The following is a 24,796-nucleotide window of genomic DNA, read 5'->3' on the forward strand; positions in this document are numbered from 1 at the left end:
CGATTTACTATTTAACAGATTTACATTTACAAAAGTTAACAGAGTATCTCTATCATGTGCAGCCTAAATAATACCATCGCTTGTAATAGCAAGAAAAATCTCTAGAACTATAAGCGTATTATTCCTTACATACAAATATTGGATAAAAAAATATTTATTTTAAAGCAAACAGTATATTTTTACTAAGGCAGTCCTGGAATTACAGTGCAGTTCATGAAATCTATTGTAACATGACTTTCAAATGATATTATATACAACATACATATTTCTGTGATTGCAAGACATAATGATCTACATCACATGTTTCTTTTCCGAAATATTGGCGCTTAAATAAAATTTTCAAGTTCAATACTGTCTATAAGACTCGTGTCTCCTTGAATCTTTATGTTTAAGTAAACAACTCTTTTAATAGCCTTTCTTCTTTCTAAAAATATAAATTCTATATTTTAGATTTCACTTGAAACCTTAACTCGAATTTTTTGAAAATGTGACGTAGGTCGTTTTGTCTTACAGTTACAGATTTAAGTGAACATGTGCAATACAGCTGATAACGTGCAATCAATGACTGCCAAATGTGTTCATTATTAACATATTTATTAAGATACATGAAAATCTTACGAAGCGATAAATAAGCATACATCTTCGTCATGAAATTATTTCTGAAATGTTAACATAACACTCGTAAACGATGTATGAGTTGAACGATGTGTCCATATTGCATGACGTTGTTATAATAGAAGTCATTACGTGTTCACGATTATTAGTAACATTTTAAGGGACAAAAATCGAGGAACATCAAGTCCGTGTTATATAGACCATTAAATGTAGGATCTTTGTTCTATGCAACGATCCGGAAATTTTACGGACGAATTATGGCATACGTACGATAAAGGTCATCCGAAGGTCATGCTATAATAGGTCATTGAATTTATATACTTTCTCATCACTACGACACAGTATTAATATAATGTAGATTCTTAGACGTGTCATGCTTCTTTTCTGATATATTTTCATGGTAATAAACAACGAAAATATTTAGAGCGGTCACGATAAAAGAAACATTTTATGAAACGCGATATTTTAAAAGTACGCAGACGAAAAGAATTGTATTATGAACTTACAAGTTTAGAGAACACTAATAAAACGTAGTAATTGAAATTTTTTATAAGCAATCTACATAGAATATTTTTCTAAACAATAGGAAAAATATGTATTTGAAAGAAAAGATAAAAGACACCTGCACCTTAGTAGTATTAGTATTTATGTTAAATGTAATTTATTAAACTAATAATTTAACAGAAATGTATTTATGATATACTTATATGCACAGAATTAGAAAATATATTTCACGTGAAAAAAGACCAAGCTTTAGTGTAATAATATTAGAAATTATTAAGTTTATAGTAAATGTTTACAATCATAGATTTTATCAATAGGAAACTACCCTGGCAGACACTAGCAACAGCAATGAAATGGTGCAATGTATAACAATTTATTGTATTGTATATGTTTCGATTTATACAAAGTTGTGAAACAGAAATAATGTAACATTAAATTTAAATTTCAAAAATCCTATTATCATTTAATCTCAAAGTTATTTCTTATACAAATTAAAAATTTTTAAATTATTCGTTCAAAAAAAATTATTTTTAAAAATTGAAAGAAATAATACGATTATGTATCGCTAAAACATTAATTCTTTTCTTTCAAAATATTAGATTTCACTATTAGTACATTTTTTCGAAAACTTCCTGAAATATAAAATATCTATATTACCAAATCTTTTCACACGATTTTAATGAAATATTAGAAAAAAATTATCATATAAAACTTCATCATATAAAAATAATACACTTCATCATATAAAACATTTCGGATTCATTAATTAATAACTATGGAGAAATTTCAACTTTCATATTTTATGAGTATAAAAAGTATTATTTATTTTCCTTGTATGTATAATTGTACATGTAGTGTCCCTTTTTAGATAAATAAATGTACAAAATATTATAAATTATTCCAGAATACTAATAACAAGTCATATTTAATATGAATGAAAATAATAATAGAATTTTTTTATTTCTGGATGTGAACAATTTTTACAATTCATTATCATTATTACTAGGAAATAATTTACATTACTTTTGATGACCTTAACATTATAATACAACTGCAGTAATGGTATACATATATTTCACATACTGTGACAATGGAAAATCATGACATGTAAATATACTTCGTATATATTCCTATCAAAACATGTTTTTTTCGACTTCCTTGACTGAAAATATAACTGTCTAACAATTAGTAAAAAATAAATCTGTTATAACCAATAATCAATCACATGCATCAAAACTATATATAAAACTTTATTACATTTACAATGTTCACTTTCAAAAAAAAAGCTTTGTTAGACATAACATTTCATCTCTATTCATTGTAATTTAATTAATCCAAAAAAATGGCTAAAAATATTACTAGTTTAGTAGTCATTATCAAGTGCTCGAAGAAAATTGTGTAATGGTTAACACATGTCTAATTTATTATTTGTGGTTGGTGTATTAAGTCCACCAATATCACCGGATTCCAATTGTTTCAGAAGACGAAATAGGGCTGCAGCTTCTCTAATACGACTAAATTCAATACAAAAAGCTTGAACCTCAATAAAAAGTTCTTTCACATTTATAATTTTATTTCTAATTAATGATTGTAGAAAAACGCAGACCAAGCGTACCAAGCGATTTTGCATATAACGATCCTTTATAGTTTCACATGTAGAAATACAATTACTAATATACAAATGCACAAATTCTGTTGGTAAGTCGACAGTTGTAGTTAACCTGTTGACTACTTCCATCGAATGAAGGGACATCTCCATATTTACCAGAACACTGAAATATTCTGTTATTTGACTTGACTGCATAAGTTTTAACAGCACTTCAATAGCAATCAAAGGATTATTCTCTACTAAATCTGGTAGCTTCCCTGGAGTGAGACCAATATGATACACCAGCTTTGGATCTCTATCCAATTCGTTAACAAGATGTTGCTGTTGTTGCAGTGTTAATACACTTTTAAACGCTTTACCCATTAGTCTACGAGCTTCTGCACCAGCACAATTTGAAACACACATATTAGTGTCATATTCAAGGGTAAATTGTATAGGTTCTGTTACATTAAACCATTGTAGCTCATCGTATGAACGATAAAGTGGTGGTGCTAATCTTAGAAACTCAGGACGGTAACTTTGAGTACACAATGGAGGATCATTAGCCATCAGAACCTCTGTCATACTTTTTGTTGCATTCTTGTCAATTTCTGTTACTTTAAAATGATCCACATCAGGTATAATGACTGGATTGCCACATTTAGCAACGGCTGGCAGCTCTGAATGACGTTCTGTTAATTGTGCTTGTAAGCTACTCAAATCGATAGGTGGTACTGATGCAAAATATAGCTCGTCTACAATTTGTCTTGGGGTCTTCTTTAAAATCTCTTTCTGATTGTATCCTAATAAGTTAATCAAGAGATTTCTTTCGCATTGCGACAAAACTGGTATGTGTCCTGAAAAGTTGGTCTTTGGTACACCATTATTTGTGTCTTCTTGAGATTTCAAGACCTGTATGAAAACAGGTGCAAAAGGCGTAGAGGCCAGTGGTTCTCCTCTATAAAGGTCGAATAATAGAGATACTGCTATTATGCGTTGAACATTTTTTGGTAATAGATCTATATGTTGTAAAAGAAGAACCAACGTCATTCCTACTTTGAACCGGTCTTCTTTCGGAAATGCTTGATGCATTTGATTACAGAGACTCTCCAGGCTGGTATCGAGATTCTCCTCTTCGAGGATATCCAATAATTTTAGTAAACCTTTCGGGCTAAGCGTCATGATGTCCGAGTAACAAATTAAACTATGTTACAGCACCTTGATTATGTTTCTTCGTCACGATTACTATATTCATAAATATCGTGATTCAAGTACAACGATCTGTATTTGAAATTGCTAATTGACATATTAATTCACAATGTTTAATACACATAAGTACATATACTTTAATTACATTTTTGAATACCTATTTTACAGGTTATGACTAGAATTCGAATAAAATCAACTATGATGGCAATCTTAAAATCCAATCATTCATAGATCATTTCTACTGTGAATCTGAAATCGATTGGTAGACGTGGGTCATATAGAATATTGTAAAGGAGAAAGGAAACTGATTCCATTATAATGGAAGACTATGTCAGCGACATCTAACATGTCGTATGAGAATGCTGAATAGTCTGCTTGAGTTAAATGGCGCTAATTTTCAAAATATTTACTGGCGTCAGTTTTACGTCAACTTTTCAATAGTTATTCAAATTAATAGAATTATGTTTAAATTTAATGCTTAATGTTATCATAAATGATCAATTAATTATTTATGTATACATTATGTATACAAATTATTTATGTAAAATCAATTTAATCATGTTTATATGTATGCAGTATATATCAATCAAAATTAAAATGTAGTAAAACTTACTCTGCGTTATAAAAATAATAAAATATAATCTTGAATAGAAACATGGATATTTATGGCACAAATTCAAATATTAATCATTTATGATACGTTAAAATACTGTTTAAAATTTGATATTTAAAATTAATCATTTTATAGAGAAGCCTAATTACTATATTTCTTAATTTCCTCCATTTTTATAATTCATTAATACTGTAATTGAATTTGATTTGTATCTGTATTAATTTTACGATTGCCCTTTTGCCTATACGCGATTCTAGTCGAGAAAATTCTATTTACGACGAAGATCTTCACAATAAGCTTTATAGATTGTTAATTATAATTTTACGCCTTAGAATTTCCGCTGTTTAGAAACTAGACCGAGATCTAATGCATACAAATTAGGAAGAATCACCTAGAAAACGGTGCGTTATGATACGCTCGAGATAACGAAGTTCGCTGACACACTATCCATTGATAACACACAAATTTCGCAATGACAACTCAATTATTACAAAATTTACTATAAATTTCAACACACATAATATAAATCTAATTTCTCCTATTTTCATAGCACCAAGAACAATGAGAAATGTTAAACATTATTATGAAACATCAATTTTTCAAAAAAATGGTCTAATATGCGACAAGGATTGTTAAATATCTCTTTTAAATGTTTTCTTTTTCTTTAAACTTTACCATGCAATCCAGAGTACAAATTACAGAGTACAAAGTCTTTAGAAGCACAGATTGTGAATGAAATTAACCAAGAATTTTTTTATTATTTGTAAAATAAGGATGTTTCATTACTTGTTAATTATCTTTACTGCTAAAAAACAAGAAATAGTAAAAATTTTCATTCCCTAAGAAGAAATAAAATCAGACCACTATCAAATAACAGCGATGACAAAAATAAGAAAACCCAGTATCCCAAACGTATCCTTACAACAGCTTCTCTTATTAATAGTACTCACACTTGTATTTTATTTTTCAGAGTTAAAACCATCTGACTAAAAATTCCAAATTACCGAATATATACTTTCTCAGACTCCAACCTTCAAAATCTCAGTCGTCAGCAGAAGCGTCCAAATAGTTCGACAATACTTTCGCAAAGAATTAAAGAATCGAAGGAATCATGCAACCTTCGAGACCTTCCAACCCACAAAAGAAAGCCAAAATTTTCAAACCCACCGCAACACTCTTCAAAAGACCCCAAAAAAAACCGTCGGTATGCCTTCGCCCAAAGAGGCCATTAAAGAAAGCCCAAAGCAAAAAAAAAAGGAAAACAAATCGCCACACGAATCGTTTCCTTACACGCCTACGGAGTTTGCATTCACGCAGCGCTTCTAAGCTGGGTATCAGAAACACGGTCAGCTCTGAAACGGCGAAGGAATGCCGCGGCGGCCCCACTCTCGGCCCGCATGCTCGCATCCTCTCCTTCACCCCTCACAGCCCCGAATCCTCAAGTGAAATCGCGTAGAGGTGGAATCCCCACCTCGCAGGCAGAAGCACCTGTTGCGCAGCTACCTGTTTTACTCGATCCATGGGTCCCCGTTCTCTCTCTCTGTCCCTCCTCCTCTCGCTCTCTCCTCTCCCTCAGTATCGCGCAGGGTGTCACGGCAGTAGGACGACGGTCTTTCCAGGTCTCTCGCGCGCGGTGGTGATCCCTCGGTTAAAAGGGCAACGACTCTGCTCCGAAAATAATATATAATGTCCCCTTGATGCACGTCGCGCGTAAACGCAGTGAACACAGTGCGCGCTTAGGTTCCTGGGCCTCGAGGCCCAAGGAGAGTCGACCGCGGGAGGAAACGCTTTCGTTCGTCGCGCAGCGTTTGGAAATGCATCGGAGGAGAGCCTGAAGAAGGAGCAATGGAGGACGAGCCACGGGATACCTGTTTCGGGGCAGGAAGCGTGGCAGGGGCTGTGATCGGCACTTTCCTCACGACCATCCTTTTGCTGCTCGTCGCCGCGCTCCTGTACAGACAGTGGCGCAGGCACAAGGGTGAGTCCCAACGCGCCTTTTCGGCCCTCCGAAATTCCGCGATCTCGGCCGTCGCCGGCGCGGCCCGAGAACGCTCGATGACAGATCGATGCGATCGGCCGAGCGCGCTCTAGTTCGCCGAGCTCGAATTATCGCGGTACCCAGCTCTCTCTCGTACGCTGCCGAACAATAACGTTTTATCGTCGAGGACGACGGTTCGCCGCCGAGAGGCCGCGGTGTCGCGCCAAGGCGTGGATGTAAACTTGATGGAATTTCTTGCGCAACTGAGCGGAATTTATCGCCGAGCGTTGCTTCGCCGTGACTCCTCTGGAGCCACCGACTGCGCCGAACGTTATTTCCTCGTGGAACAATGGACAATTACGGGTTTTCGATCTGGCCGCCGAGTGGCTCGGCGAGGAATTTAGTAACGTGGAATGTCCTGTGACTGAAAATGGCAGCATTGGGAACTTGGGGGAAAGAGTTCCAGAGGTCTAAGGACTTTTAGAACTGTCCTTGCTAGAGTCTTTGAAACGAGAAATTGTCGTGTAGGAAGTAGGGAAATTAAATCGTGGGATTTAAGTATAGGATTGGTAGAGTTATCGTCTCATAGAATACGATCCTTTTCGCTATTGCGTCGCAATTGATGCGTCTATCCACGCAAAAGGTAGACCTTGGAGAGTGCTACTCGAGAGACGACACGGTGGAACACGAAAGTCTGTAGCTCGGGCACGTTGGTATCGCTATTCGTGGAATGATGTTTACGGCCTGCTGCGTAAAATATCCCCACTTCTGTGGCAAATGCATTCTATGCTTTGGACCACTTTTGGGACGATACCTGTTATCAATGCGCCGCTACGCTGGAATGTGACGCGCCTGGAATGTGCACGTCAATACGCCTACTTAGGAATGTTCCCCCTCCTTCTTTCCACTGTTTTTTTTTTTCATAATAGCTAGCATGGAGATTGTTACACGATAAAAAATAGGGCTGGTTAAATAATCTCGGTTTCGGAATTGTTTTCATCCTTCCTCGATTTCAGTAACCAGTGGTCGCACGAAACTATTATGTAATTGTGGCTGGCATAGTTTAACGCATCCAAGTTGCAGATAGAGAATGCAAATTCTTAGGAGCGGTGGAAAAGTACAGTAGAACGGCATTCATCCGAAGGAAATTTTGCTGGATACTTGATTTAATGGAGTTGAGGAATTTTTGTTTGAATAACGAATGTTAGATAGAATCAAGTATTTATTCTAAATAACAGTTGAAAGTTTGAAAAGTAGTTTTTGTATCAAATATCCTTCTTCAGAATTGAATATAATCATCCATGTGAAATAACATGAAATAACAACGTTTTACGTTTAGATAATATTTGCTTTACTTATATTTAACTCTTCGAAATATAGAATGAAGTAGAACTGAGTATATTGTGGAATTGACTAATTTTAGATCCGAAACGAGTATTTTATCAAACCGAAACGAACAGAATTACAAGACTTTCGTGTAAAACTACTTTCTCTAGTAGGAATAATTTGTCTTAACATCTACTGCGGGTTATCCGTTTCCTCTCACAATAAAATAAATAATACGACCAAGAAATATCAAACACTTTATCAAATCCAGTATAAAAAAGAAATTCAACTCATTTCTCTTGAAATGAGGTCACTAACTAAAACATTATAAATAGGATAAATAAGAATAGGTTAAAATCTTGCTATCTTGACTTTTGTTGACAGTATTGGTGCACAGAAACTAAACGAGAAAAAACGAAATCTTATTTTAAGTCAAAATAAAGGATACAGAATATACTGTCGAAGACACATGTATATCTATGCTCAAGATGAAAATCCTGCGTGGTGTGATTACTCATAGCAGTCGCAATGAAAAAATGCATCTAAATTAGACATATTTATAATGAGGTAGTGTGCCTACTCACACGCCAACTATCGCCTGATTTCATCATTAAGAAGCTAATTTTTTCTCTAATTCTAACCTTAAGATTGCGAACAACTCTGATTAAATTATGAAACGTCGGGGGTATAGAAAGTAATGATAACATAACCGAAAATGAGAAGGTAATTATTCTTACGTAGATTTTAACATACAATAAGTATCAGGTTGTATAAAGTTTCTGTCTCACGATCGATTAGCACTTGGATGGTAGGAGTGCTGCTGCCGTGGCATTCAAATCTCCCAAACCTGGCTGATGGCTGCTGTTGCGATAAGAGCCTCATAATTTAGCTATGTTGCCGATAACATCATCCATTTAAATTTCTCTTTAATCCTTTCTAAATCGATGTCTCACGTTTATGAAAATTGTATTTTCTCATTTGAAAATTAATAGAAATAACATATTTCTCTTTAACTGCATTAGTTACATTGGATTATCAGGATACATGTGTTTAAGTGGAGTAGGATTTGATGAGTTAAGAGTCACTCAAAATGTTTGAAAAAGGAAATTTTTGTCTTTTACATGAAAATATTAATAGTTAATGAGTAAATTCTACGATAATAGAGTAATAATTTATAAACATTTTTATAGGTTGTAGGTGAATTGTACCAGTTACTGTACCATTTATCGATTAATACTCGTGTACTGTTCTTATATAACAATAATAAAAAAGATAAAGCCTTAAGATTTCTAAAGAAAAATAGTAATTATGATAAGGTATTAGATATAAATTGATCTTCAGTAAAAAGATTTTTTGGTAATAGTTATTTGCAATATTACAAAAACGGGTACGAAAAATAGTGATAGTTCCATATCAAATTTACTATTTATAGTTTCGATATTATGCATATGCATAAGTAGTCTGATAAAAACAAACAGTATTATTATCAGTCTTTTTCTTTACAATATTTATTTAAGAATTGAAGAAGAGTCAATTTTCTTTAACCAACAAATTAAATCCTACTTATGAATCTACAAAATTTTAGAAATATCTATTTCTAATTTTTCAATTTATTATTTATCTATCTGTCACTTCTTTCCAGAACATTCATTACATGTGTAATAAAATGTGTACGATTCTAAATTCGTCAAGTGTTCAATCAGTGGTTCATTGTACTATTCATTGAAACTTTTGATCTATAGTTTGTTACAATAATATGTAAGATGTTTAAAATAGCAATTATATAAGATAATTTAAAAAGGAGGTCAAAGAATTTAGAGCCACGTAGTACGTAGATGTACCAACCTTGATGGAGATTGGAGCAATTTATTTTATACATACTATTTAAACTACAATATGCGACAAAGTAATACAAATTTCTTTGTTTTGTTTATATCGTTGGTCTCCTGCCTCCAACTCTCTGAATTTCTTTTTATGGAGATGCATACATGAACGGTTTAGTTTCTTCGTCCCAAATTCACATCATGAAAGGTTTTCAACGATCTGTACAGGGTGACTCCGAAATAATGTACTTTAAAACTGTTCAAACTATACGAAATTTTTTGTCACAAATGTCATAAATATTGGAAAAAGAATTAAATATATAAAGTGTTTAAAAATTAAACGATCAAACTTTTTGGATATGTTCAATAAACAAAATATACAAGAAACAGTGCTAAATAAATATTAATATACTTGCAAACGCTTTTCTCCAAAATTACAACTGTAAGAAATGAATAAAGAAAAGTAGAAGGAAGTCATTTTTAGTAATATACATATACAGTATATGCATCTAGAGAAATATGTAAAAACATGTGTGTAGAAAAATTATTATTGATCTAATTATCACTAATATCATTGTTGCCACATTTTCACCATGAAGATAAATAATTGTTAGCTCAGGTTTACGCAATATTTATCTCATATTTCTATTTAGGACATATTGACACAGTTTGATCAGAAAATATCGAGACACTTTATATACACATAAGATCTTGAATAACTCCGAATGACTACTCATCTTTATCTCGTTTTATTTCCATTAATGTTGATTTACGAACCCACACTGACCAAATAGTTTTTATTTAGCTTTAAAGTACTTTGTGCCATAAAATTCTTCAAATTACTTTATATACACAGTGTTAGAAAATAAAAATAATTTAACTATCAAAATTAAAAATCTTTTTACCTTTATTTTCAAGTTAATTTCGATATATTAATGAAATGCAAGAAACGTTACATGAAACATTTGTAACATAAGCAATCATTATTTACCATGGCAATTATTAGTGGTTTAAAATTTTGTTGAAATTAAAATACTCCTTTATTATCGTATGTACAATTTTCTATAATATGTTTTACTTTTGTACTTCTTTAATATGGAATTAAAAACTTCATCGAGTTTCCAGAAAAACGTAATAAGAATTAGAGATTTGTAGAAAAGATTTTTTTCTAAATTTTCTAAGATTAAATGTTGATATTGTCGTTAGTCTAACATTTAATTTAATTACAATGAAACTATCGTTTATCGTAATACACAAAGCACTAAACTAATGAGATCGTGTAATTTTATCTGTTGGAAACGATGGTACTCCACGTATCAGGTTCCTTTACTACGGATAAAGGGAACCTGAGATAATCAAGACGCGGATGATAGGGATTCTACTATAATTGAAAACATAAAGACACTTCTTAGAAACGATGATCTCACAACAGTGCAACTAGGATTATTATTGATTTTTTGTATACGTAAATACCTATAGGTTCTTTAACAATTGATAACAAACGATAAAGGCGATAAGGATTCTTAAGTACCAGATACTATGAAGCGAAAAATAGAATCACAATAGAAACATTATTTAAACAGACCAAATGAAATTATCGCTAAGCAAGTTTGAATATTGCACGTGAATTTCGCAGTAAAAATTCCTATCTACAACACATGTTCTTATCGTGGATGAATGTGTTAACTGGTTTGTAAGAATAGAAGCTTGTAGCACATAATTTAATAACTCTGTTATCATATCAACGAATCCAACCGTAACATTTTATTGTTTATTAATTCTAATTTTTTATATCGTCTCATCTTGACTTTCTTCTAAAGTATTACGTCTAGTAAGTCTTTAGTGCTTCATTTATGATTAAATGAAAAAATCAAAACTTGTCTTTTATCTGTTTTTAATATTTGAGATTTCGAAAATAATTTCTTAAAGTATTAAAGTAAAATTCACAAAAATGACAAAGTTAGAAAAGTTTTATTAAATGGAACGTAATGGTCGTAATTGGTCGTTTTAAACTGTAGACGCGTTTTTTCTGACTCATGTCTTTTAAACTGTTCGAATCCATAATTCACATGTTACATTTTACATAATGGTAAAAAAATACTGACTTTCCACACTTTTACGACATTTTTTCTTTAATGTTTTACGATCTTATGAAAAATTTTTCAAATCCACACGTGCAACTGAGGCATACTGTCTTATAGCTTAAGAAAATGACATGATTTCTCTTTTAAGCACTTGCAGTGAAAAGTTGCATGTCTGCCTGATTTCAACAAATTTTTGGAAGAAGTAGCTCAAGAAATGTACCTTTTGAAAACATTAGATTTTTCAGAATAAATTTTAAATTTGCCCAAAAAAATATTCTTGAAAATAGTTTTCATTTTTAGCTGGCATAGTAGTTTACTCCTTTAAGGTACAAGCAAAAATCAGGACGATACAGACATAAATTTAATACAAATTAGTACTATAAACTTTTAAATGCAAATACTTTCCTTTAATACTTTCTTACCTTTTTTTTAATACTTTTAATATAAATCAGTACTACAAAATTTTGATTTTGGAAAAAGTAGTGCCGACTTCACGTAGTTTTTTTTATTTTTCTCGTGCATTTATTGAGTTATCAAAATTATTTTAACGATAGATCACGATACAAAGTCAGTGCCACAAATCGGTATAAAATTCAAAATTTTTATTTTCAAAAAATGAGATATCAACTTCTCACAAAATTTTCGTTTTTTATTTTTTTCTTGCATTCATTGAGTTATCAAAATTATTTTGACGGCGCAATACTATAAAAAGTAAGTACAATTCGATACAAAATAAAAAATTTTGATTTTCGAAAAAGTATGTGCCAACTTCAGGTGTACTTGAAACATTAAGTAGCAATCAACTTGGGTATTTTAATTTGAAAGTTCGGTTATTTCAACCTTATAAAAATGTAGAATGCAATTAACAACGAAATTCATGGAAACAAACCATGCGAACAACACGATATTGAATAAGATCCATAGATGGTAGATATGTGCGTTTTAGAAGCGCCAGAATGGAATGCACCGTCGATGTAGAGTGCACGCATGCACATACACACGAGGCACCTTGCTAAACATACTAAATAAGTATAAACCTGTGCGATGATGTCACCGTTTACGATGACATAAACTACATAATAAGGAAACCAGTGTCTAAGGCGTCATTTTTACGATCTTTTTTAAGGTCACTAAAGATTTTCCATAATTAATTACATCGTACGAGACCAAGGAAAGATATTGCATATTTTACTATTTGGAAAACTTCTCAAATCATCAGTACTTGGTTTCAGAAATACAAAGTGTACGTAACTGATACGCTATCTCTTGTGTTGTTTTTTTAATTGAATTTATTGCTGCTTTAAATGCAGCATGAAAATGGAACACCGAGATTAGTTAATTTATAAAGTGTGTAATTGTAGATAAAACTTCAATGAAAGAATGGAAAATATTTTACTATCATTCGTGGGAAGCATTCTTTTCCGTTTTTCTCCTACCATCGTAAAACGCAACTTTCTTAGTGCCTATTAAGTTCCATCCGCACATAAAAAATGAAGATAAATGGGCACAAGTAAGCGGAATCAAATACTTGAAGCGCTGATTATCATCAGCGGACCAAAACGATTCCGCATAAACCTGTGTAATGAATAAAAGTGTTCCTAATCGTATTCATTAACGCACTCCTAATTATCGTATTTCGGTATTGATACATACCTTCAAGAATAGAGTGTCTAATTGTAGGGAAGTATTAAGCATAGCGAATTGTATTTTTATGTGATTGCATTAAATTACAATGTATAATAGGAATTTAACAGTAGTTTAACAATACAAATATATACTAACGTTAAAATAGATTAATTAGGTTTATTACATAATACGAAAAGAGCAAATTTAATTCTTCTTTTTACCAAAAATATATTTCTGTTTAAATGTTTTAACTTACATTTTCTATTGCTTTTCGAATGAATATTCACACTTTTATATCTTTGTGTAATTTCTTTTGAATACTGCTATACAAACAAAAGATTATACTGGATGTACACACATGTAAAATTGATTTATACAAATAAATTTCTGGATATATTCCTATCTTTTCTGTAACATGTATATATTGCAACTTAAAAGTATCTCCTCATGAATCTCAAACAGCAAATGTTTGTTCTTAACTATTCTTTGTCGAAGGAATGTAATATTATGAATTTTTTTAAATTTAAGTTTAATGTCTCTTGCATGCAATTGTTATTAATGAAAAAAAACAGAGAAGAGGAGAAAAAAAATAAAAAACGAATCTGCATATTTTATATAAAGTTTAAATTAATGTGCCAATTCGAATACATTTTTTTCTTTTTTATTCTACATGAATACATATTATAAGTAATAGAATACGTTTAAATAGGAGAGATAATACATATATTTTTGCAAATGCATAAATGGGTATTTTGTCAGAATGTATGTACCAGCCAAAAATTTTGAATCATTTTCTAAATTAAAGATAATAGTTACCTTATTAAACACAATACTGTAATAACATTAACAAAATTAAGGGGTTCATAACACAAGAAACCCTTGTCAAATTGTATAATTGTTTTTAAATATTTTTCTAAGAAATTTAAATCTGTTCATCAACAATGAAAAACGCTAGAGTGTATTTTTCATTTTTACTTATCTACATAAAGACATATATTTAACAATAGTTCTTTTTTGTTATGAGCCTTTTTGCATGAATCTTTTTCATTGTAATGAAAACAAAGAACGCTGTAAATATTACCGCAAGCGTTAACTTCTAGTAAAAAATACTTTACTGTGCAGTATAATTTTAATAAGTATTAGCGAGTGATTCCAAACTTTTGACCTCTAGAGTACAAACTACATTATTCATAGTCTATAAATTAACAGTTTTATTGTAAAAAACGAAACATGTCTTATGACATATTTTATTCTTTTTCTCTTTTTCATATTTCCAGGTAAACACTTGGTGCTGGTGACAGACCCAGAAATAGTGGAAGAAGCCTACGCGTTCGATAATCCTTGTTTCAAGGATGTCACTGCCTCCTCGGCTAATCGACTCCGAGAGGGAACGGTATCCGTGGCATCTGGAGACACTCCAGGCAAAGATTCTGTACGATGGTCTACTTCTTGGACGACCTTGGGTCTGGGATCCACTAACCGCAATGATAAGCGAAAAACCCTCGACGACTCTGTCGTTGGAGTAAGTGCTTTCTCTCGTGTCTTTCCTTCACGCTTGCATATAGGTAGCCTGTTACAAAGTTCTACTTACACTCTGAATACAACCAGATGCTATAAAATAATGGTATGAATGAATTATCTATCAGAATTAGTGTATTTATTAAAGCCATTTTTATGATAGTATTAATGGAAATAAAGTAAAATGTAGCTGAGAGTGTATAAGTGTATTTTCGTACAAATATATAATATATTATGTAGTCATAAATATACTTTACGTAGGCACCTGTTATGTTATACAAAATATGAAAATTTTGATAAGAGAAGTGTTGAATAGATTTAGAATTAAAAATATTTTAGCAAAATAATACCATAATTAATTCATACATTTTAAAACACTAAGTTTGCAGAGTGTATGTAAATTTTTGTAACAAACTTGTTAGTTGTAACTAGAATTTTAATTCTTATTATAAAGATATAGTATATAATTACAATACACTTTTATACATACGTATATGTATGTATGTATATTAAAACTGAAAATATTATATCCATCGTTATAAATTATAATGCATAGGAACTTAAATTCATATAACATTTTAATTTTACTTTTGAATCTTTTTTATTGACATAAAATTGTCTTCATTTATAATCAAGTCATGACCCTTATTAGCAACGAATTACATTAATTTTCTATTTTAATCAGTAAACTGATACACCGGATGAAGCATTTATTAAAAATGAAAGTAAGACCTTGTTTATTTATTAGTTTGCTTGTAAGTTGATTTATTATCAGACACATTAATCATTAGAACGAAAGTCGAAGGATTCAGTGAAGAAAATGCAGACAGATTTTAACGATGTGTGTACATATGTACATGTGTAACATGTCTCTCTTCTCTTATCTTCAGTAGGGCAAGGAAATATGTCAAGAAGAAAGTAGTTTATACAAATATTATAATTAACGAGATTTTTCTTGGTCTTATTTTCAAAATTTCAAGGTAATTAATATTCGTTTCAGAATACTATTATTTTCTAGTACTTATCAATAAAAAATAGTACATTCGAATTTAACTCTATATGATACATTAACTTGCAAATATTTTTACATAGACAAACTTATAACAATACGATCAAATTGGAGACCCGTTAAAAATTTTGTATTTTTTGCGAATGGTTTATTTTAATATGAGTACTATTATACTAATAACTTTCAAGGCTTGACAAAAACTTAATCGAAATACTCGCGTTTCAAATACGACAGATCTTTTCCTGCTGTATTTTTGTGTATCATTAAAAGCAACGGTAGATGTAGATAGACGAAACATCCTATATATACATTACTTAAGTCGTTAAATCTTGTATCAGAAATCTATCGGTCTAGAAAGTGCCTTGTTAAAATTAATAAGAAAAGTCCAGTTAAAGTGAGCACAATCATGTTGTGAAACCATTGTTCTATCTATTTTACGCGAGTAACGAATGAAGAAGGGAACGAAATATGCATAAAGATATCATAAAAATATTTTAACATAACAATAAAAGTATTTTAACAGGACAATCAGAATTATTTATAATATTTTATCAAGAAGTACTTCCAAATCTTCTAATGTAATTGTCGCAGTAATTTACACATAACTGTTTATTATACTTCAAATGCACAGTGCAAAATATGGTGTCTGGGAAAAGATTATCGGCACATTACGAAGCATTAATTTCTTTTCAATATTCGAAACATACGAGGTGTATGTCGATGGCCAAATTTGGATACGTGTACAGTTAATCTAGCCATCTTTAATACGTGCCTTTACCAAGTCCCGGCGAAGAGGAAGTCCGCATTGTATGAGCCGAATCTGAAAATTAACTTACACAGCGAGCATTTCAAGCGGATCGCTTTAATTGGACGAATTAAAATGTTTTCGGCTTCGTGTTTGAATATCTTTCTTTGACCCCCTTAAACTTGAATTAATTTTGTAAATGCACATGAATAGGGTGTTCCTAGACTTTTTGATGAAGACTATAACAACATATCGTACATGTATTTTAAAGGTAACAAGACCCAAGAGGTGCTATTTTTGAGTCAAGATTTTGATATAGTTTAGTAAACACACACTTCTGTTTATTATAAAAGTTTTACTAGTTAAACTTTAAAATTCAAGAATCTATTTAGATAACTTTTTAAATAAGTAACTAGAAATTATATTTAAAAATCTGGACAAAATCATACAAATAAGATATCTTTTTACCAATTTTATTTGTTTAGTATTGTAATGCTTTTGTAAACTCAAACAATTTTCGCTTTTCCTGGGAAATATACTTTTTTGTAATGTGTTACTTTTGAAACATGTATAATATACATATTTTTTTACTATTACTATTTTACTATTCAATAGTAAAAAAATATTACTATTTTATTATTCAATAGTATAAAATATGCATACTGTGGGTATTTTAAAAGTAACAAGTTTATGATAACATAAATATACAAAATGTTTCATCTAAATTCTGAATAGATCCATATAAATGTAGTATCGTTCAGGCTGTTGGTTAAAGAAACGTTCCAAATGAAAATTGAAGATACCGAAGAGAACTTTATACATTGGACATGATTTCTTCATAGATGACATTTCGGATAAAAATCACTATCTCCCTTCGTGTCTTTTGTTGCGTTATCTGATAACTTAAAAAAAACATAAAATCAATTAATAGAAGTCACTGAATGTAATTTTGTAAATCATTGCAACGCTTTTCAAGGCACATAAGCATGCAAATTTTCGCGCATAAAAAGGACGTTCTCGTATAAATTATCCAAGATTTTCTTATCTCGTTGCATTAACGTATTTCGACTGTGATATTTTCGATCTAATTTGAGTTGCGAGTTTGTAGCAAAATATAAATTACTAAATGGCAGTGGTAAGTTACATTTTCAGTGAATTATATGTAGATTTAATTGTAAAAAAATTATAAAAAAAAATATGTAAAATGAAGAACATTCATTAATTGACAATATTCAAATTATCTACCTACATTACGGTGTATTAACTGTAAAATCTGTTGACATATGTCAGCATGTTCCTCAATAAACAGTGATTGACAGATCATTTAGGAACTGAACGGATTTTTGTACCTATGTTGAAGATTATGCTTTCAAATATCAGGCTTAAGAGTAACACGTTTTGTAGCTACTGCATTAACTGGTTAAATCGCCTTGAGTAGCTCGAGCTAATACTGGGCACTTCTTTTGCCTTTTTTGAAGCTACAGTGCCACGTGGACAACATGCATAGATCCATTTATCCTTCGACGGACGTATAATACATATTTAGTAGTAGAATTAGTCTCACAGACAACGTCGTTCACTGAAGTTTTTGCTGATATGTACTTAGTGGCTGTCCTGTTTAAATGCCATACACAGATTACTAAAGAAAAGAGAAGTTTAAAAGTTGTTTAGTGAATAATACCTACTGTATAAATAACTAACATGAATAAGAGACATTGAGTGAATATAGGTCACAATATGAATCTTGAAATTTAAGAAATACATGTTACTCTTAGGATTAATTACCAACAATTTAAAGAATATTTGAAGAGAGGAAATGAAAAAGACTGTAAGTGCCATAATCAAAGTTGTAAGCAAAACAATTTACTGATATTGGCCTTCATATAAATATTCTTCTCATGAAAAAAAATTTTCTTTAAATGACATTTACAGCCTTTTTTATCTTCAGTCTTGACTTAAATGATGTAAAGGTGAAGAAGCTATGTCCACTGCTTGATGGCATGATGTCATGTTCAATATTCTTCAATAATCGTCAATTGAAGTATCTTATTGCTATTACTAATAATTCTGACAAATGTAAGCCGTGTTCTTTTGACAGACATTTCCCAATGACACAGTACAAACGTGTGACATTTCTTCCAAAAAGACATAAAAGTCTCACCATTCAGAGCTGTATAATTGTGGGCCAAGAAAGCCTCAAATCGATGAAGTGTATAACAATTCAAAAGATATTTAGTAAAAGTATTATGTAATTCTCAGCTGTGTAATACTTAATTTCGTCTGTGCAGCCAAAAGCTACAAAGGTGAACGTGGTCAGCCTGAAAAGTCGAGATTTCACAGGGCTGGGATTCAATATCTGTGGTAACATGAGAGAGGGAATCTTTGTTAAGGACCTCCTACACCGTGGACCTGCCTCAGAATCTGGACTGATACATCCTGGTTAGTAACTGTCTGTAAATTTACAAACAACAAAAAATCGTTCTATTAAAATACAAAACTCTACCACCATTTCAAACTTTGACTAACTAAATATTGTGATACAAAAACACTAATATTTCAACTTCCATGTTCACTTTGCATTATTATAATCTCACTCTTTAAGAAAATAATTCGTTTCATTCAGTTTGCTTCTGTTAAAAATAGGAATACTATCTTCTAAACTTCAATTAAGTAATAAACTCAATTTTTTGAATATATAACTTAGGTACATAGCTCTGTCTTATAGCCACTTATAATGTTATCACACAGTCTATTAAATCAAACATACAAATCTATTATTAATTTTACTATAATATGTAATTACAGGAGACCGTATAGCCAGTGTAAAGATTAGTTTTCGAAACATGGTGTACGAGGATGCCTTAACAATTTTAAGCTACGCCTCGCCATACGACGTGAAGCTCGAAGTAGAAAGTGGAGGAAGTGGATCGAAACCGACCACTCTATTGAAGAAGAGTGTTGGTCCTAGTGCAGCAAGAATCTGCCACCCTCTGTACAGAAGTCAGTCGATCCCAGAACTGTCGCAGTCGAAGAGCGTCGCGAAAAGGCTCTTCATAGTCGATCCAAATGAATCCATCAATTCCAGCTACTCCACGATGAACTCGACTCTGAAATCCTCGAAATCCACGCCAACTAGCCAGACCTTCGAGAAACGTCAAGAGGAGACCAAGAGCAACCACCACAAATTCGGTATCAAAGTCCTGCCCGCTTTAGATGGCACGGTTCACCGAATCGAAAACCAGAACGAGCACAACACGAACCTTGAGAGAAGGAACTCGAAGAAGATAGACACAGAGAAGTACCTGACGAATAAAGCTACAGTCATCAATGAAAAGAAAGAAGAAGCTCAGCGTCAACAGAACTCCCAGGGATTAAGCGGCCCAAAGGCAAAAAATGACATATTTGAAACACGTGGCGTTGATACCTTGGACAAAGGCGGGAAAAATAGCGACACGACGATTCACATTCCATCGGAGGTGCCAACGGAGGTGCACAATGCAGCTATGGCTGCTCGTAGGAACAGGAAAAATAGCTCAGAGCTGCTGAACGTGCAGAAGAACGCGGAGCCTGTGGAAACAGAGGATCCCAAGAATGTACAGAAGAACAAAAGGAAAGCTCCTCCTCCTCCCAAAGGCAACAGTGAAATCGAACAAGTGCTACCCGTGAAGAAAGATGCGTCAAGAGACTATGACTCGCAGAAGGAGGATGAGATAAACAGTATCACTGATTATACTGAATCCTTGAGCGAGTACGTAAACAAGGTTCGTGAAAATGCAGAGAAAGTGGAACAAAACATGGACAGTTTGATAATCGATAGAAGACATTCTGAGTCGGACACGGATAGCGAAATACAGAACAGTTTTACGACTATCGAGTTGAATTCAGCTGATATTACCATTCATAGGACACCTATACCTGAGACGAATGACGATGACGAAGACGATGTTTATAGGAAGGCAGCGAGCTTGGGTGACTTGTCCAAGTACGAATGCAGGACATCAACGACTCTGGAAAGAGCTCAGAGCTTAGATATGACGGACACTGGAACGAAAAAGCGTAAGGCGCCTCTTCCACCAGAAGATATTAACGAATCTACTGAGGATTTAACTAAGCTTGACCAGATCGACACTTTCGACAGGAGGCTGCTGAAAAAATCGAACGAGTGGGGCAACTTGGAAGACGTCGTCTGGCGCAAGAGGCAAGATTCAGGTGACAGATCGAAGAAATCCAAAATTGGGAAAAAGGGCACTGATTCTCTGGAACGATCCAAGTCCGCCGTTGAAATTAAGCTAAAAGATGACGATTTTGAAACTAAAGAAGAGAATTCCCCAGACGATGAGACCAGCATCGAACTCTACAATCTTCCTCTGAGCAAGAGGCTCACGGAGGAATTCATTCGCACAGAACGAATGTTTAACCCAGACGAAGACAACTCGCTGGCCAGAATCGTGAACGATGGTGCTGTCGTGAAGAGTCCGACTCTTGAAGAGGTGGAAATGAAATTCAAGGAGAGGACTTCGTTGCCAGACGATTTTAATAACGACAGTATAGCCATCGACAATTTCTCAGACGAAGATGAGGGAACTAGCAACTTCACGAAGGCTGTGAGACGCTTCGAAATGTACTCGGAAAAGTCGCCGAGCTTCTCAGAGTCGCCCAAGCAGGATTTGTTTCATTTTAAAAATTGGAAAGAAGATAGCTCGTTGACTAGCAACGAGGAGGTTTCATACACTGGCAAAAAACCCGTCGACGAAGAACCAATGACGAAGATTAATATCAAAAGGGGATGTCACGCGTGCGAAGACAACTGCAATCGACACGAAGCTTGCAAGAAAAAATCCTTCTCCGCGAAGAGGTCTTCCACACCGATTCCTCTTCAAGACTACTCGAACTCGACTGAAGGCAATGGTTCTGACTCGATGAGGATTCAGGATGAAGAGGATGCGAATTCAATACCTCCTATGCAAGGAGCAACGTTTAAGCACAGGGAAATAGTAACTGAGACGTCAACGATAGATTCGAAGTCATCGCCGAGGCGAGTGATCGAGGTTCCCACTAGTCAAAGAATGGATCGTGAAAACGACGAGGATGAGGATGAGTATGAATTTGGCTCCGGTGTGACTGTGAACAGCAAGAGCCTGTTCGACAGGGAGGATCGTCGTAATATCAACAACATCAGCGTTTCCAGTGGAGAGAACAGCGAAGACAGCGGGTTGGTTGGCGAATCGATGGATTATAACCCGCAAGATTATGACGGTCGACCGTCTGTACCAAACACGCCAATGCCCAATAAGATGACTTATATCACGGAGATCAAACTGTCCACTAACAAAGAGAAGCATCAGGAGGATAAGAACGAAGCTAAAGAGAAGAAGTCGACGCAGAATGAAATTAAAATGACCTCGAATGGGAAGGCCGCTTCTAATAAAAAGCCTCCTGTCCCTCCTAGAAGGACGGACATCGCGAAGTCTAATAAGAAAGGTCACGCTGAGAAGCAAGTCATTTATGTGTCTGAGTATAAGTCCAACGAGCCGAAAGAACCAGATGATTCAGACGCGAGCCACGAAGTCAAGCAGTCGGATGCTGGCTCGAAGAAGCTCGATCAGTGGACGTTTATGGAAGGCAAAGAACAAAACCGATGAGAACTGATTACCAGTGAATTAAGAACAGTTGCCAATATTTGTCCTGTATTCCAGAGACGACAAAGTTGTTTATCAATTATTGTTCTCGGATATGTAATGTACAATCATTAATCCCATCCTCAACATTGGAATAATAAGGAACAAGTTATAAACTGAAATAGACTGTTATCATCTTATTTTTTAAAAATTGTTATTTAACATAGAAGGAGTAGGCAAGCATTATGATATATTATTAGACGTAATTATTAACGCATGGACGAATCAAGTGTCGATCGTTATTGTACACATATATTATGCTCATCTTGAATAGATCTGTTTTTGAACTAGTCGAAAAAATTTTATTTAGTATCTTCTTCGATTCTTTAAAAAGACTGGCTCTTGTTTAAAAAACGTTTTTTTATGTTTTGATAAAGGCGTTTTGTTGTTGTAATTAAATTGTATTTATTATATTGCACTGTATTTCTTGTTTTAAAAATTATCGCAATTAGAATTTGTATTATACATAAATTGCATCTTTAGAAGGTAGTACAGTATTATGAAGTGTCACACACGCTTAAGAATCGTACATATTTTATGTATACCCTTCCAAACACAAATTCTTACAGAATACTTCATTAAAATCACCATAAATAATGAAGTTATAGAATTTTTTAATAAATTAACTCTTTTATCAAGTCAGTCAATAACAATTCTGGTAAAATTTTTAGTTTTCTTATGTTCTGTAAATTATCTACCCTACCTCTGCTATTATACGTACAGTTTTTGGGAGTATTTTTTACCAGAAATTAAGGTCTAAAATAGGGCAGAACATAGATGTTGTACAAAAGAAATCAGTACATTTTTCAAACCGATAAATATAATGTTAAGTTCTTTAAATAATTACTTTTACTTTGTCTTTTAAGTAAGCAAGCAAACAAATATGTATACTAATACAACTTCTATGAAGGTAAATATATTACAAAAGTTCAGAATATTCAATTAACATCCTAAAAATATCTCACTTCTGTGTAGATATGTAGTAGCAAATAGTCAATGTTTAAATTAAATAATAATGCAGAATTAATAATGTGAATAATAATCAAAATTATACTGAATTAAATTTCTTTAAAGCTGAAACCAGGACATAAAATTGAAGTCAACCGGTGAGGCACAAATTAAAAATATTTATTTAAAAACCTGTTTATCATGTCATACATTAAAATATTAGTGATTTAAAGAAAATAAATGAAAAAGTTTATTAGCTAAACTGTATAATTTTTAGGACATTTTGTACGATTCTTAGTGTGATTGCACAAAACTATTGGCATCAGTTTAATACGAGGGAAGATGTATAAAATTATTTGAATCAATTAAGATGTAAAAAAGATACAAATTGTCATAAAAATACCTACTTTTCAAATATTCAAAATTGTATTAATTAAGTTGTATTTTACCATAATGGAAAATTGACAATGATAGGCTAACATGAGGCAAAGCAATAAGTTTAACAATATTATTGCTAATATTATTATGATCTAAAAAATATGACACTTTTTAAATAGTTTATTAAAATATTTCTTGGGTTTATCAAATAACAAAAAATGTTTAAAGAATATAAGAAGTATTTTATTTAAGAGAAAATACTTTAACACATGTTTATGTTCTTTTAGCATTAAAATTACTTTATTGCATTTGTGAAATGTTAAGAATATTACATTTTTACAATTTATGTGAGAATAAAAGACATTACTGCAATTCTTAATCAAGTCACAAATAACACAATGTATTTAAATAACTGTTCAATTCTGAATCGTTCTTTAATTCTAGAATTATTTTATAAATTCCGAAATATGATAATCAAGGTACTTTCTAGCTACTATGCAACAAAAAAATTCATTATTTTGGTTTGACATTTATTTTAATCTTTTTATATTGAATATGATTTTACATGATTAGACTACTCTGAAGCCAGTAAGAAAAGTAAAAGTATTTTATAAAATCTATGTTTAAAAAGAAAAGTAACTGTAATAGATATCTTTACCTCATGTTACCTAAGCTCATACCACATTTCGCGATGATCTTTCGCCGTAAGATACGATGGAAATAGGAACACCACACATGCAAAATTTTATTCTTGACTTTCACCAATCTCACAATGTTCACAGTCTCATACATGTTACTAAATCCGTCCATTACATTAAGTAGGACGTTTGCACTAATAGAAAACGATGATACATCAAAACATCCTTAAATGCGTATAAATATAGGATAATTCCAAGATAGGTCATTATATTTTAAAAATATGATTTTTGTGAATATAAACAGTTGTAGATGGAGTACTTTTTAAGTCATAAAATATTTTGTGCGCTATAGATTTTTATACATAATTTTAATGACTTCATAACAGTGTAATTGATAACAAAATAGGTGCTTCTTTTGATTTCTTTTATTCAGTTACCTTTTTTAGAATTATCCTATGTAATATATATACATATATATTCAATTATAACACAATGTATGCTAAAATTGGATAGGAT

The 24,796-nt window shown here is 32.4% G+C and overlaps 2 protein-coding genes across 2 annotated transcripts; one reads left to right on the forward strand and one right to left on the reverse strand.

The window, feature by feature from the left end:
• Positions 1-1,990: 1,990 nt before the first annotated feature.
• Not11 (CCR4-NOT transcription complex subunit 11) lies at positions 1,991-4,123 on the reverse strand. Its single transcript, XM_076380093.1, has one exon. The coding sequence runs from the start codon at positions 3,887-3,889 to the stop codon at positions 2,525-2,527; it is 1,365 nt and encodes a 454-aa protein (XP_076236208.1). The 5' UTR covers positions 3,890-4,123; the 3' UTR covers positions 1,991-2,524.
• A 2,028-nt stretch (positions 4,124-6,151) lies between these two features.
• LOC143180902 (uncharacterized) lies at positions 6,152-23,808 on the forward strand. The gene is made up of 4 exons (XM_076380947.1): positions 6,152-6,507; positions 14,644-14,888; positions 18,927-19,077; positions 19,444-23,808. Exons 1-4 carry the CDS (start codon positions 6,375-6,377, stop codon positions 22,278-22,280), a joined length of 3,366 nt encoding a protein of 1,121 aa, XP_076237062.1. The 5' UTR covers positions 6,152-6,374; the 3' UTR covers positions 22,281-23,808.
• Positions 23,809-24,796: the final 988 nt, after the last annotated feature.

Source organism: Calliopsis andreniformis, chromosome 6, assembly GCF_051401765.1.
Source record: "Calliopsis andreniformis isolate RMS-2024a chromosome 6, iyCalAndr_principal, whole genome shotgun sequence".
Classification (NCBI taxonomy): domain Eukaryota; kingdom Metazoa; phylum Arthropoda; class Insecta; order Hymenoptera; family Andrenidae; genus Calliopsis; species Calliopsis andreniformis.

Bases quoted from the DNA above. Each gene is read 5' to 3' on its own strand.
- Not11 (XM_076380093.1), bottom strand. From the start codon at position 3,889: ATGACGCTTAGCCCGAAAGGTTTACTAAAATTATTGGATATCCTCGAA.
- LOC143180902 (XM_076380947.1), top strand. From the start codon at position 6,375: ATGGAGGACGAGCCACGGGATACCTGTTTCGGGGCAGGAAGCGTGGCA. The intron at 14,889-18,926 runs GTAAGTGCTTTC...TCGTCTGTGCAG, and splicing joins TCGACGACTCTGTCGTTGGA to CCAAAAGCTACAAAGGTGAA. The intron at 19,078-19,443 runs GTTAGTAACTGT...ATGTAATTACAG, and splicing joins ATCTGGACTGATACATCCTG to GAGACCGTATAGCCAGTGTA.